At 45.4% G+C, this 16,882-nt stretch overlaps 1 protein-coding gene across 4 annotated transcripts in view; it reads right to left on the bottom strand.

The window, feature by feature from the left end:
• Nucleotides 1–5,770: 5,770 nt before the first annotated feature.
• arhgap46b (Rho GTPase activating protein 46b) overlaps nucleotides 5,771–16,882 on the bottom strand; it is a 63,047-nt gene continuing 51,935 nt past the window's right edge. For all 4 annotated transcript variants that reach the window (XM_042096826.1, XM_042096823.1, XM_042096825.1 and 1 more), the window contains 4 exons: nucleotides 15,257–15,456; nucleotides 11,468–11,559; nucleotides 10,909–11,078; nucleotides 5,771–9,785 (listed from right to left, as the gene is read on the bottom strand). In XM_042096826.1, coding sequence (XP_041952760.1) covers nucleotides 9,591–9,785; nucleotides 10,909–11,078; nucleotides 11,468–11,559; nucleotides 15,257–15,456 — 657 coding nt within the window. In that variant the 3' untranslated portion in view covers nucleotides 5,771–9,590. The remainder of the gene's footprint in view (nucleotides 9,786–10,908; nucleotides 11,079–11,467; nucleotides 11,560–15,256; nucleotides 15,457–16,882) is intronic.

Raw genomic sequence — 16,882 nt, 5'->3', positions numbered from 1 at the left:
GCAGGAAAACTACAAAACTCTCATCACCACTCTGATGGGCACAGAAAAACGCTTTGTCATCTCTGGGCCTCTCCCTACCTACAGAAAAGGTGCTGAGAGATGGTCCAGACTGTTCGATCTCCACACCTGGCTCAAACGCTACTGCGCTTCCCTAAGCATCCCCTATGTCAACAACTGGGGCTTGTTCTGGGAGAGGCCCAGTATGCTGAAGCGTGATGGTCTCCACCCAAACCAACATGGAGCCAGGCTACTCTCTGACAACATAGCGTCCACACTGAGACATTGACATTCTGTAGAAAATATTACAGATTCACGTCCCCCAGGTATTGATTCGAATGGCATTATACATGTGGATGAGTCTGAGAATGTTTTCTGCAGGGTAACATACAATACTACTACCATAGATCAAGCTGTGTCATGCAATAGCATGACTTATGCTTATAGTTCTATTCCAACGTTGATTTCTACCCAACGTATAGTAAAAAGAAAAGACAAATTTAAAACTAGAAACCTAACAAATATTCTTTCCATACCTCAGCATATACCTCAAAAGCCAGAGGCATTTTCAGCTAACATGGGTTTACTAAATATAGGTGCACTTACTACCAAAACCTTTGCAATCAATGATTTTATTAGTGAAAAAAAATTGGATTTTCTGTTTCTTGTTGAAACCTGGCTGACTTCAGACAGCGAAGCTGTTCTTGTTGAGACTTGTCCCCCAAATTATAATTTCTTCCACTCAATTAGACAAGGCAAACGAGGTGGTGGAATTGCCTCCATTCTCTCAAACAAATATAGTTGCACACGAGTCAACTTTGGCGAATTCGCTTCCTTTGAGTATATTGCCCTCACTCTGAAGGCTGACCCAGCTGTACTTCTATTAACCTTATACCGCCCTCCTAAACTATGGACTGGCTTTCTCGACCAGTTTTCTGAACTTATGTCGCTCATCATCACTAGCTATGATCGGATAATTGTAAATGGCGACTTCAATATTCATGTCAATAAGACAACTGATGCTAAAGCCAGTAAGTTCCTTAATGTGTTGGACAGTTTAGAGCTAAAGCAGCATGTTACAGGACCCACCCACAACCTTGGCAACACCCTCGATCTAGTCATTTCCAGAGGGATAGAAGTCACAGACTTATCAGTAAAAGATATAAATATGTCTGATCATCATTGTGTATCTTTTAATATTGTACTACATACTCCAAAAATTCATCCCGAAATTGCAATCAAATCGCGACTCTTGGACATTAGAGCAGAACAGCAGTTCATAGCTCTTATAGACTCCATAAATTTAGATATTTTACATCATCCCATTGATCAAATGGTAGAGGCTCTCAATCGTGAATTAGGCGCTCTGCTTGACAGAGTGGCACCCTTAAAGACTAAAAAAAGGCCCTGTAGCAAACTGACACCTTGGATGAACGAAAATATCCATGATCTAAAAAGATCATGTAGGAAAGCTGAGAGAACATGGAGAAAAACTAAGTTACAGGTTCACCGTGCCATTCTAAAAGAAAAAATTGCAAATTATAATAGAGCTATTCGGAATGAGAGGAGGAACCACTTCTCTAAGGTAATTGCTGAAAACAGTGGAAACTCTAGGGTGTTGTTCTCTACCATTGATAGGCTATTGCATCAAACACCTTTTGATACACTCAGTCAGGCATCCTCTCTAAGATGCGAAGAATTTGCAGACTTCTTCAAAAACAAAGTCATTTCTATAAGGGAGGCTATTGGTAACACAAGTAATATGTTTGATAGTACACCCAAAAACAGCCCCCCAAAATTAAGGTCCTTTAGCACTATTACTCAATCTGAGCTTGGTAAAATTATAACTCAAACCGGCTCCTCAACATGTGTTTTAGATCCAATCCCTACTACATTCCTCAAAAAAGTATATGATGGCTTAGCTCCCTTTTTTCTCAAGGTAATAAATACCTCATTAGAAACAGGTATATTTCCAACTGCTTTTAAAACCGCTGTTGTGAAACCTTTACTTAAAAAGTCAAATCTTGACCATACCAATCTGAGCAACTACAGGCCTATATCAAATCTATCGTTTTTGAGCAAAGTACTTGAAAAAGTTGTTTGTAATCAGTTAAATACCTTCCTCAACGAAAACAGTATCCTTGAAAAATTCCAATCAGGTTTTAGATCAAATCACAGCACAGAAACGGCTCTAGTAAAAATAGTCAATGATCTCAGACTAGCTACCGACTCAAACAAAGTCTCAATCCTTATTCTTCTGGATTTGAGTGCGGCATTTGACACCATTGATCATAGCATCCTAATTCACCGCCTTGCGAAGTGGGTGGGTCTCTCTGATAATGCTCTAAACTGGTTTCAAACCTACATTACTGGCAGAGATTTTTATATCAGTCTAGGAGATCATGTATCTGAAAAACATGACTTGCCTTTTGGTGTGGCCCAGGGGAGCTGCCTTGGTCCCCTGCTATTTTCTCTATATATGCTTCCATTGGGAAACGTCATAAGTCAACATAATGTAAACTTCCACAGCTACGCAGATGATACCCAATTGTATCTTTCTGTTGAGCCAACTAACCCAGATGGCCTTTGCTCCCTCACTGCATGCCTAACCTCCATTAATCAGTGGATGAGCAAAAACTTTTTGAAACTAAATGATGACAAAACAGAGGTACTTCTGGTTGGACCAAAACTAAAGCGAGATATTATTCTTAGTAATCTGGGGAACTTGGCACACCAGGTCAAACCAAAAGTAACAAGCCTCGGTGTCATCTTAGATGCAGAGTTAAGTTTTAAGCCCCATATCAGTAAAGTTACTCAGACAGCCTATTTCCACTTGAGAAACATTGCCAAAGTGCGGCCTTTTTTAACTCAACAAGATGCAGAAAAACTAATTCACGCCTTTATCACTAGCAGGTTAGACTACTGCAATGCACTTTTCACTGGTCTTCCCAAAAAACATCTAAAGAAATTGGCACTCATACAGAACTCTGCGGCTAGACTTTTAACTAAGACTAAGAAGAGAGAACACATCACCCCTGTGTTGGCTGAACTGCACTGGCTCCCTATTTCCTATAGAATTGATTTTAAGGTTATGTTAATTACTTACAAAGCTCTGAATGGCATAGCACCTTCATATATCTCTGAGCTTTTAATATCTTATCAACCACAAAGGAAACTTAGATCATCCAATTCTAATCTTTTAATCGTACCCAAAGTGCTCCACAAACAAAGTGGAGAAGCTGCGTTTATCCATTATGCCCCCAAATTATGGAACACCCTGCCTCTGTACATCAAGCAGGCGAGTTCAGTAAATATTTTTAAAAAAGATCTGAAAACATACCTGTACAGGAAAGCTTTTAGTTAACTCATCTTATCCTGTAGACTACATTTTCAGATTATTCTACATCTGCTACTATTGGAGGGCGCAGCCAGCCAGAAGCAGATGGGCTCCCCCTATTAAGTCAGGTTCTGCTCAAGGTTTCTTCCTGGAATATGGGAGTTTTTCCTTGCCACAGTTGCCATATGGCGTGCTTGTGGGGGGTAAGAGGGTTAAGGCTGCCAGTCTTATGACGTCATTTTCTATATTTTTGATATGTTGCTGAGCATATCATAAACAGCAAAGAAAAGTGATTGATAATGACTGACTGACTACTATTGTGTTACATGCTTCAAATGTAAAGCACTTTGAGCTGCATTCTGTGTATGAAAGGTGCTATACAAATAAAGCTTTATTATTATTATTATTATTATTATTATTTTACTGCTGCTTTGTCGATAATGATTCAGTTCTGTTTTTGCTGCTCAATAAAATCCATTGTTTATTGAATGCTTTTCAGTTGAGTAGTTCAGCAATGATGTATAGGGGCAAGTGACAGAATGTGTTGGTGCATTCATGCTAGCATTGGTGTGTGGTCTTGCTCAACCATCTAAAAATGTTTTAACTTACTGCAGCTAGCGTTACCCTTGTCTTTGGTGGCCTCCCTATTCTGTTGAAACCAGCTGAGAAGCCAGATCTCCTCTCCTCCTCCAGCTGGTCTCTCCATTAGATCCTGATGTTTCCCAGTCTGCTGCTCTGGAGACTCCCATCCGAGAGGAGACACAGGCCTCTCTCAGTCTTAGTCTCTAAGGTCCTTAGACGGGCTTCTCCCCTTTCCCACGGTCAATTCAGGTCCGCTGGTGTCACACAATGAGGTTGGGTCTATTAATACAGATGAAATGATGATTCAGATAAACAAGTTCACATCAGGTGTCCACTTCAAATCTGATATGATACTCAGCCATCTGAAAATGCAAAACTTACTGCTAGCGTTAGCCTTCTCCTCCAGCTGGTTTCTCTCTGCTAGGGTTAGATCCTGATGTTGCCCAGTCTGCTGCTCTGGGGGAAATATTCTACTGGGCTTCAGATTGCAAATAACAATCCAACTATACTAGTCTTGGTGATCAATGTATTCTTTTAGATCTGGGGCTGCATTAAAGGATTTTGAATGTTCGTGCTCCCCACTAGGCCAGAGATCTGCACTAGACATGGTCATATCTAAGTTGTTCAGGATCTCTACTATTTCCTTTTATGTATTGTCTGATCATGTCAGCCTATTCAAATCCTGCAGCAGAGGCTACAGCATCCTAAGCTGTCCAACAGGGAGAATTTTCAGGCTCTGATTTATTAAATGTTTGAATGTGTGAAAATGTGTGTAAACTTGATAATAAATGTGCAAGCTTATCTATTAACGATGCACACTAAAGATGGCTTCTCTCCAATAAACAAGATGAACAAACATTTGCCTCAATGAATATGCTGTTTGGGGTGTTTCTACTGCATGATGGTGTTTTGGGCCCCCTCTGTCGACTTCAAGGCAGCGCTGCCTTGCCTAACCCTAGCGCCTTCCAGGTAGCGCTGCCTTGAAGTCGACGCAGGGGGCCCAAAAGACCATATCGTTTCTACTCGAGTCTGCAAAATACTGGGAGTTCAACATGCAAATAAGTTATTTTAACACAAGCAATGTGATTTTCCAATCCTTAAAGCAATTTTATGAGACGTTGTTTGAAACATAGACCATAAATTTGAATGGAAGGTGCTAATTGTCCAAGCGCTTTTCTCAGTCTGGTTTTGTCTGTTTCCCTCTTTGGCCTTCCTCCCTCTTTCCTTGCTTCCAGTAGAACCTTTGTTGTTATCTCATGACTCATATTTTTTCCCCATCTCTCTCTAGGGAGGCTTGAAATGCAGCTACCTGTGCATTAGCCTTCGTGCCTCTTAAGAGCTGAGCCCTCGGCTTATGGCGTCACAGCCTTGCAGCTCTGGATCACACTCCCGCAGAGGTACAAGTATTACATAGCCTGCCTCCGAAATCCAGATAATCTTCAGTGTGGGCAGCTCGAAGGCCAATCCCTGGACCCGAGGCCGCAAGCGGTTGTCAACGAGCCTCGATCGACGCACAGCTGTGGGGGTCAGGGAGAATGTCACGCCAGTGTCATGGCTGTGTGTGTGTTGCAGTGATTCAGCATATTTTAATTACGCAGGAGCAGGGGGATTAAGGCTGGGGCTTTCAATCTCTTTGTCCTTCACATGTCACCAATGTTGTTGTGGAGAAACGCTGAGCCTAAACATCTGGAGTTAATTCTGTCAATCTGTCAACAATGGACATGTGTGTGTGTGGGTATGGGCTAATGTGTAAGTGTGTGGGAGAGAAAGCGCACAAACATGTGTATGTGTGTGTGTTTGTGTGTATGTTTGTAAGTAAGTCACTGCACTAACAAAAAAGTTGCACTCTTTCAGTTATCAGTAAATTTACAAACTTTATTTATTTTCCCACAATTATTTATTATTTAGGAAACTATGGATATCTAAATGCATCCACATCCAACAATTATTTTGTATTCTTTTTTTCACACACTCACACACTCGCACACATTACATACCTCAAGAAGAAAAAAAAACTTGCAAAGAGCATTTACAACAAGGAGTCATCAACTCTGGTGTGAGCCTATGACACCGATACAGAGAGGGGCCTGGGGTGGGGTAGGGAAAAAGTCAAGGGGATATTAAGTGCAAAAATTAGGAGGGGTGTGCTGAGGGAGTCACTCTTGCTGAGAGGCAACTGCAGTCATGTACAGTTAATGAAGTCACATAGTAAAATGTTCCTGTTTCATCAATCACACCATTGGCCAGTCTTCACTGTTAGGAGAGGCTGGAGCATATATACATATTTCAACAAAAACAGACACGTGTGGATTTAAACGGGAGCAACAACTGAAACAAGAACTTATTTATCTTATGTCTTCTTCTGTGTTACTGACAACTCTAGCGGCATGAGTCCTGATTTAAACTTACAGTAATCAGCAGCGTGCAGCTATTCACATGTGATCATATGTACACTGGTTGCAGACATAGTCCTTCCACACATACCAGCCATGGCAGACCCTGGGTAAGAAGGTTGTGTTGAATGGGTGCTTGGCTGTGTGTTCATGTTTGTGTGTGTTTGTGTGTGATGACATGTTAAACGGAAAATAGTGTTGAAAAGATGTTTGTCTGCATGTGTGTTTGTATTTGTGTGTGTTCGCCTCGATCTCTCTGAGTGTGTATCTGTATGTGATTACTGTGCACAGAATCCTCAAATACCCCTTCAGCTGTTTTGACTGGAGTATTTATTACAATAAAATCCCTGGCAAAGGTCTGCATCTCTACACATGAAATAGTCTGGACAGGAGAGAGAAGGAAAGAGTGGTAAGAGGGATGGTGTGTGTGTGTCTGTGTGTGTGTGTGTGAGAGAGAGAGAGAGAGAGAGAGAGAGTCTGTGCAGAGAAGGTGATAGAAGAGACGAGCATTTAATGAGCTGGAACCTCCGGTAATTCTATCCAGAGTGTATTTCAGGCGAGCCTCCCTACACTGTAATGCACTGCACGGCAGAAGGGTTCCTCCTGTGGGCTATAGAGGGGAGAGTGCTGAGAGTTGAGAATAGCTGAGAATGTGTGACACACCCTGCTGGCCTTAGCTTCTACAGCACACACACACACACACACACACACACACACACACACACACACACACACACACTTTACTATCAAGTAGTGTACTATGATTATGTATGTGTAAGTATCTATTGCTTTCTAAACCACACCCAGGCAAGTTGCCTTTCTGAACCACTGGGCCCAGACATGTTAAAGCTGTGACCTCTGAGTCCAGTGGGAGCAGAATAGGTAGAGGATATTCAGCGCAGTCGGCAAGAGGTTTTTAACAACCTGTTGTACGCCATTTTAGGATCACTTTTGAGCTGGCTGTACCCTTTCATTTGGGGGATCTTTAGCTTTTGGGGAACTCTGCGGAAAACAAATACTATATGTGTCCATACCCAAACATATACTGTACACTAATCTCAACTTTCACACACACACTTTCACACACACACACACACACACACACACACACACACAGCATGGGACCTATGGAGAAGTACATACAACCACTGACAGTGTGTGGGTAGTCAGTGGGAGAGAGAGAGAGAGAGGGGAGCACTAAGCCCAAAGCTCAGCCTGCGACCACAGAGCTAAATATACTGTGCAGCCGGTGCAGGCTGGCTGGGCCTTTGAGCAGGGCAGACAGCTGAAATATGGATTTCCCCATCTCTCCACCACCCCTCCATCGGTCTGAGGTGCAGGCTTTAGGAGAGAATAGGAAAATCCTTGTTAGGCGATTTCCCTGCCTAAAAATACCAGTTCAGTTAATGGTTTTGCTAATGGTTTCCTCAGAGCAGTCCTACTTTTTCTCTATGTGATTGCAATCTGGAACCAAGCTGTGGCTTGGCATTCAACAAACCAAAATCCATTCTTATATTTTTTTCTTTTCAATTTCATTATTTTAAATGATTGCGCCTTTTGTTCAGGACATTAATCCACATAACAGTCAGCACTCAGCTTAGAGTATTCACAGAGATATTTAAGATCTCTCTTCACTCAGGTCCCCTGCTGGTTCCTTAAAAAGAGAATCATGAGGAACTTTGTGTATATAAAGGACCTTAAGGATGACTGACAGTGGTATTGAAAGAAGACACCACCAGGTGGTGACAAGTAGGACTACTAAGATACCACAAAGAGCTCTTTAATAGCCCTTGTAGGTGTGTAGGTGGTCACTCTCCCTCCAAAGAGTATCGGTCTAGCAGGACATCCAGATCTGTCTGCCCTGATGGAAGAGCCCAATCCAGTGCAGCTCACCTCCCCTTGCATTCCTTTCCCCTGACCTGCTAACTGTTAAAATTAGCATCTGATGTAGGCTCCATCAAAGGTATAATTGTTCATGTCTGGAGGGGAAACTGAAGCAGCTATTTTTGAAGTACCAGCTCCACCATCACTACCACCACCCACAAACTCTTACTACTACTAATGCTCTCTCTCTCTCTCTCTCTCTCTCTCTCTCTCTTCTCTGTGTGTCTCTCGCCACTGCTGCCCTACTGTAATTGTCTCCAGTGAAACAGCTGAACAGGCTCCAGAGAGACACATTCCACTTTGTTTTTCATTTGCGGTGGAATCTACCGCCGAGCCGGCCGTGCGGGACATGTGATTTCTCATGCCTTTGGAGGCCAGAGCCAGCATCACACACACACACACACACACACACACACACACTCTCTCTCACACACACACACACACACACACACACACACACACACACACACACACACACACACACACACACACACGCTGTGTGTGTAGCCATGCTTTTTTGCACCATTTGTGAACAGGCTCTCAGGGGCGAATAAATATTTATTTTCTTCCATCCGAGGGGCCGAAACAGCAGGTCTATTGTTTGTCAACCTGAGGCAAGTGAGGAGGTTAAGGCCCCTCCATGCTCTCACACTGGGCCTGTGCTTTACAAAGAATGGGAATGAAATAAACAGCCCAAAACGCTCCAAATTAAATTAGAGAAAGAGCAGAGCCATTGCTCACATACGCTTAATCAAAGATCATAAAGTTCAATTCTCTGACGTGTCCATGGTGATGGTGGTCGTAAATCCTGGACAAACATTGTTCACCACAGCAGAAAGGGCACGAAGCAGAAAAAATACCAGGTGTGCTCATCATGCTCTCATCTTTAAAAGCCAAAGTTTGACTCTTTTTTTTTTTTACAAAACAAACGTCCCTGCACAGTAAATTGTACATCATCATATAAGTTTTGTTTCGTCATGTTTTCATTATTGCTGCTCACAACATGCTGATTTTTACGCCAGCATAGTCGTCCAGTGTGTGGAGCAAAATATGAGGAGAGAGGACCCTGTGTGGATCCAGGCCATGAGGAGGAGACATCACTCTTTCTTTCAGCAGTCCAAATCTCAGCAAAGATCATACAAAGCAGAAGAGATAATCCACTCCGATGAAGAAAACCATCTGCAGTCATGAGTCACTGGAAGCTGGCGGGTTTGAACTGAGCGTGCTGACGACAGATGAGGCTGGAGGAGAACAGTGATTTGGTACGGGTGGGACAGCTGTGTGTGTGTGTGTGTGTGTGTGTGTGTGTGTGTGTGTGTAGGGCGGGGAGCGTGTGTGGCAGTGGGATGGGAGGGGGGGGGGAGTCAGATGGGGGTCACACGAGTCCAGGAGCACGCTCAGATGATCCCCTTGATGAAGCTGGTGTCCAGGTGCACAATGAGCACACGGAGGAAGGACATCTCCTTGCGCGTGTTCTCGAAGATGATGCGTGGGTCGTCCGACTGGCAGCGCAGGCAGTTGGGAGCCATCACCATGGCCAGGTTGTTCACGTCCATCTTAGTCTTACTCACATTCACTGGCTGGGCAAAGACCTGCACAAATGAGAGAGAGAGAGAGAGAGAGAGAGAGAGAGAGAGAGAGAGAGAGAGAGAGAGAGAGAGAGACAGAAGAAACATAAGAAAATCCTTCATTGAACCAAACACTCTATCAGCCACATACAAACTACACCCACACCATTCATAGCCGCCAACCCTCCCGTTGTTCCGGGTTTCAGAATTCTTGCTGTTAGCAGAGGGATAGCAACAGAAAATGTTCCTGTATTTTGGGTTAGAAACCCAGGAAATCTCCCTTATTTTCAAAGCTCAATGTTGACAGGTATGACAACATTGCAAAGGAGTGCCAGGTACACAAGCACATGTCATTAAGTAAACAGCAGGCTCCATTATCGATTTCCAACAAACCTTTGAGAGAGAGAGGGAAGACAGAGAAAGAACAGGGAGACAGAGAGAGAAAGGGATAAAAGGGCCCTACAAGGAGAGAGAAAGTGCAGTGTTGTTTGTTGTGTGAGAAACGCCTGCAGTGGGTTTCATTTGAACAGCAGCCCAGTGGCAGTAAAGCCAGAGCCACTGAAGGCTGACATCACAACATCTGGGCTCTGTGCTTTTCTTCTGGACTGATTGTTGCACACTTCCTTCTCAGCCTCTTCGTCAAATCCACCCGCACGCACACGCACACGCACACGCACACTCACACACACACACAATAGCACCACCTGTGTATGTTCTGGTGGTGTCTCTGCTTGTGTGGTCAGATGGGAGTGCTCTGGCACTTTTCCTGTGATCCACACATCTAGTCATTAGTCAGCTGAAGGCTGCTGGGGACCTCTCATTACCCATATTACAGTCATTACTCACACACAGGAATGCAGTCACCTGGCCGCTCAACTGCAATTCTCACAACCACACAAGTGTGTGTGTGTGTGTGTGTGTGTGTGTGTGTGTGTATGTGTGTGTACTATGTGTGCATGCAGTCTGGGTGACTATGCATGTGAGTGAGCGAGTAGTGTGCATGTGTGTGAGCATGTGTGCAAGCGTGCATGCGTTTGTGTGTGTGCATGTGTGTGTGTGTGAGTATGTGTGTGTGTGTGTGTATGTGTGTATGAGTATGTGTGTGCATGTGTATGTGTGTGTGCGCATGTGTGTGTGTGCGAGTTACCTGTAAGAAGTTGATGAAGTAGCAGAGCACCAGTCGGCTGAGCTCCGGTAGAGACTGCACCACGCTGATGGCTGCCTCAGGGTCCTCATAGTTGGTGATGCACTGCTTATAGAAACTCTGAGGGATCACAGGCTCCTCCAGCTCACGGTACCACAGCTTCAACAGGGAGGCTGAGAGAGGAGGAGGAGGAGGGGGTGGGCAGAGAGAGAGAGAGAGAGAGAGAGAGAGAGAGAGAGAGAGAGAGAGAGAGAGAGAGAGAGAGAGAAAGGTTCACTCCTGCAATTAGACCACTCCTGCATTACAACTTTCTTACATGATTACATAAAGAACATCCAAGAAATTGATTGTCTCCCTAAGAGACATGAGAGAGAGAGGGGGGGGGGTGGTATTTGACTGGGATAGAACAGACAGGCTGTTTGAGACACACACTCTGCATTTCCCCTACTCCTAGTATTGGTGGGCTTCCTGATCCCACGGGGTTGTACTATTTCACTCTCCCCATACAATAACTGATACTTTAACCTCTGTATTTCTCAATGTAAACTTTAATACTTCTCACCTGGGACATTGGGATCTGAGAGATTCTCCGGAATTTTCCACTGATCCACCTGAAGCTTGAGGGCATTGACCTCGTCAATGTCTCCCGGTACCCTGTGATGTTAGAGTGGACATCATTAGCCACACAAACACTAGGGCAGTTCAGTCACATGTCGACCATCTCCAGTGTCTCTGACCTGTCACGCATGACATGCAGCCACCAGGTGGGGTGCGTCTTGCTGAGACACTGGCATGACTTTAGCATGACCCTGGTGTGCTAAACACACACAAACACACACACACATACAGTACACACACACACACACACATACACACACACACAGATACAGACACACACACGCAAGTCTGTGAGTGAATCCATGTGACCCCGAGACCATGGTCATACTACCCTCCTAAAAACTTAATTATAAAGGACGGTTGACCATGTGTGAGCATGTGTGTGTGTGAGTGTGTGTTCACAAAGTAGAGCTGAGCTGCCAGAAGTATTAGTTACACGCAAAGTCTAAACATGCGGGGAAACTCAAGCAATGAGCCATGAAGACAACGCAGATTAGACCCAGACACCAGTACCCCTCCTCACACACACACACACACACATACACCAACCCACACACAAACACACACGCACACACACACACACACACACACACACACACAAACGCACGCACACACACACACACACGTGCACACATGCACCAGCACACAAGCAAGCACACACACACACACACACACACACACACACACACACACACACACACACACACACACACACACACACACACAAACGCACGCACACACACACACACACGTGCACACATGCACCAGCACACAAGCAAGCACACACACACACACACACACACACACACACACACACACACACACACACACACACACACACACACACACACGCCAAAAAAAGAAAATGAGGAGGGGAAAGAAAAACAGAGAGCAGACATAAGGCCACTTATAAACAGTCAGAAATGAATTTCCTGGCAATTTCCACGTCCACTTGGATGGTGAGGGACGTCAAATTTAATGAACGACAAAAAAGTGAGGGAGGCAGACATTGAGAAATGTGTTTATCTCTGCTCTCCCTCTGTCTGTGTGGAGGGAGGGCGGGAGAGAGGGAAGTTAGACAGGGCTGCTCCCTGGTTATTGGAGTTCGAGTAGGGGGTACATCCTGTGACACAATAGTCTGGTGATTAAAGGTCCTGTCTTACAGTAAAAAACACACACAGATATGCACAGAGACGTACACACAGGCATGCACACACACACACACATGAACATACACACACACACACACACACATTAGAAACAACCATTGTGGGTAGTCATTGGGGGAAAGAGTGGAGAGTGCAAAAGGCAGATACGTGTCGTACTGTAAACAGAAACAGTTTTCCCACTTTCATCTCAGAATTCATACAGAATGTTTCAAATGGGCTCTCCTTCCCTATCATTAAAACACCCATGCACAGAAAAAACACGTTACACACACGTACACACATGCATGGACATAAACAATAGCCACACATACATGGATATTTTCACTTTCTTCCAAGTGAGCACACTTTCCCTCTTTCATTACAGTACACATGCACCCCTAAGCACATACAGATGTGTTTACATGTTGATGTGGCAGACACGCACGGACACACACACACACACACACACACACACACACACACACACACATACACACACACAGACACACACACACACACACACAGACACATACATACAGACACACACACATACACAAACACACACACATACACAAACACAAACACGCACACAGACACACACACACACACACACACACACACACACACACACACACACACATACACACACACACACACACACACACACACAGACACACACACAGACACACACACTTTTTCACTTTCCTTTCAAGTGCGCGCAACAACAAATCTAACCCGGCCTGGCTTTGTGTTTACACTGCTGTGCCCAGGAATAAAGCGCCTGTAATTTGGGGATGCATCTAAGCAAAGCGTGTCTGGGCCCAAACAAGTAGTGTTCACTCTCCCTAGCCTTTGATTGAAGTTGAAAAGAACCTTAAACATCCTCTGGTTCTCCCTCTCATGGTCACAGTCAGAGATTCTGCTCTTTGATATGCTATTTTATGCAATTGATCTCTTACATTGTATTTTGACTGAATGTCAAACGGATGAATGTTTGTTTGAATGGACGTTCTGTGTGTGTTTCTGTGTTTCTATGTGTCTATGTGTCTATGTGTCTATGTGTCTGTGTGTGTGTGTGTGTGTGTGTGTGTGTGTGTGTGTGTGTGTGTGCGTGCGTGTGTTTGTGCGTGTGTAGGACCACCCAGCGGACTATGCAGGGACATTTGCAGGGCTAGAGGAAAACCTCTCAGTGTGCCGTCTCTCTGGGAAGGGGGGACAAATCAAAGGCTGCCGCAGGAACCGAGAGGTGACTAATTAACCCCCACGCTTTCAAGAGCCAGAGTGTGTTTGTTTGGGTGTCTAATGCAGCCAGACATCAGAGGAACAACACCCACACAAGCACACACACACACACACACACACACACACACACACACACACACACACACACATACAGTACACACACACCAGGCACCAGTCCCCTCTTCCTTCCCTGGCTGGTGAGAGGATGTGAAAGAGAGAGTAGTGTTCTCTCAGACTCTCCCTGCATTCCAGTCTCTCTGGCGATGTCCACTGCTGGTCAGTGGCGTCGGTGGGAAGACAGGAGAGTGTTGCTTCCTGGGCATTGTGATTATATGCTTTGCTAAAAAACACCTCCCTTCCTAACCTTAAGAAAGACAATCTAACCCACTGCAGTTCTCCCTGCATAGGGTCTGGCCAGTCCACCACGTTCACCTCTTGTCCGTGCTCTCCTGGTGAGTGTGGCCTGTGCGGCCCCCTTCCTTTCCGAGACAAACATATCCTCACCTCTCTCCAAGTAACTTCCCTGCAGGTCCATTAAGGCCCTGACTCACCTACCCCATGGCTGACCGTTGTCAGAAAAGGCAGTCGGACTGATCAGTCGGCTCCCGCCTCCCTGAGACGGTCAAAAAAGTGTGTCGAACACACCGAAACGATTACCGACTTGACCGTACACTCAGCGCTTGTGCGAGACGTAATAAGTCTCCATAACAGCAGGTGGTGCTCACCCAAAAAAGGAAAACCGGAAATGACGGCACATCTCTCTAGACCAAAACACAGAGCACGCTGTCATCAGTTATTGTTGTCATGAGAGATAATCCAAATACAATAATCCAGACGCTGCAATGATAGAATGTGGTGCCATTGTCTGCACCATCACTGTTTACTATCATCACTTCCGGTCTTCTTGTGCACTGATCCGCTAGTCAAGGGCTAGTACTCCACCAATTAGATTACTGATGAGTGTAGTACTGCAAGGACTACAGCACATGTGCTCATAACTACTTCATGTGAACCCTGTATGTATGGTGTGGTTTCTTGGTGTAACAATATCTATTTAATGCACACACACACACACACACACACATGAACCCTGTATGTATGGTGTGGTTTCTTGGTGTAACAATATCTATTTAATGCACACACACACACACACACACATACACACACGAACACACACACACACACACACACACACACACACACACACACACACACACACACACACACACACACACACACACACACACGAACACACACACACACACACACACACACACGAACACACACACACACACACACACACACACACACACACACACACACAGATCTTCTTGCATCCTCACCTGAAGATGCCCTCGGTCTGTGCTCCGCCCAGCGCCAGCACGTACTGGGAGAGCTGCACCTGCACCCAGGGCAGCCGGCGCTCAGGGAACAGCTGGCTCTGCCGCTCCATGATCTCCTCCAGGGCGCTGCCGAACAGCGAGGGCGTCACGATGGCATTACGGCTGTGGTCAATCTCCTCCAGGGTGGGCTTCCTCAGGCCCTGTGGGAATGGGGGGAGGAGGAGGAGGGGAGAGGCAAGGGGTTAATCATGGCAGGGGGGAACATGTGGAAGCCACAGGGGTCAAACAGGGGATTGAAGCCCTGACTAATGTGGTGATATAGAGCACCCACAGCTGCATTTGCCAGCTGACAAGACTCCTGAACCAGGAAGTAGGACTAATGAGTAAAAAATCAAAACGTACTGCACATGTCGAACAAAACACCCACAGTTCTCTTGAGGTCACTGGACGACAAAAATGCTGCTCCGTTTGGCATCCCCGCTCCACAACAGGGCCAGGTCTGCTGTGTTGGCCAGCTGAAACCTGGACAGCCTGAGTGCTGTGTATCTTAGCTCAGCTATGCTATAAATACCCCCCCCCCCCCCCCCCCCCCCCCTTCATCTCCACCTCCAGGGCAGCTGTGAGTGTGTGGAGACAGCGGTGGGACAGGAGATTACAGGGTGGAGGGAGGCCCGTTTGAAGGGCTGTCTGCGCTAACTGCTGCTAAAGATAAAGCTACCGCTACCGCTACGCTAACTCTGCTCACCCAGCGCTCCCTCAGACGATAACACTCTGGTTTACAATGAGGTTTATGGGTTGTGGGGATGACATTGGACATGAGAAGTTGTTCTCCCCAACACACTTTCCATAGACAAACCTTTCTTTTCTTTTTTTTTCCCTTTTCTGTCTTCCAAGTGTTTTCTAACCCCAGGGTGTCTCAGGCTTGGAAGAGTTGAACAGAGGCCAGAAGTACAGAACAGAGTAACAGAGTCTCAATGAAGTGCCCCATCTTCTCATCACACACACTGACACCGCACACACACACACACCGCACACACACACACACACACACACACACACACACACACACACACACACACACACACACACACCTTAGTTTTGGTTAGCAGATTAGTGTCTGGCTAACAGACTGCTTCAGAATGACGGTGGCTGTAATTGCTAGCACATGTTAGCTCTCCCGGAAAGCTGCGCGCTCACCACGCTTCACAGCCACTGCTAACCTCGGGGGCTTCAATAACTCATAACAACCACAGAGATGAGAGGAGAGCGAGCAAGAGGGGCTTTCCATGCCTCGGCGTGCTTCACAGAGAGGAAACTGAGCAGTTTCGCTATCAGTGAACCAAAACAATATCCAACCTGAGCTCTAATTTCAAATATTAACAGGGGTCATTTCAAGTGCAATTGCTGTACTATATATGGGTCCTATATGGGTCTTGATTGTTCAGTCTCAAACCACTAAATAACTCCCATCCCTTCCATATTAGCCATTATGCATCTCTTAAGGTGACTCTAAGGTGAAACCTAAAGGAACTCTAAGGTCAAACTTTTTCAGCAATATTACAGAGTACATAACTGATTCCTACTGTTCTGATCGCATGATCACAACAAGTTGCCTCCTGATTATTT

This window comes from Alosa sapidissima, chromosome 7 (assembly GCF_018492685.1).
Source record: "Alosa sapidissima isolate fAloSap1 chromosome 7, fAloSap1.pri, whole genome shotgun sequence".
Taxonomy (NCBI): domain Eukaryota; kingdom Metazoa; phylum Chordata; class Actinopteri; order Clupeiformes; family Clupeidae; genus Alosa; species Alosa sapidissima.
Note: the sequence above shows the minus strand (reverse complement) of the source record. Positions and strands in the feature narration are given on the sequence as shown.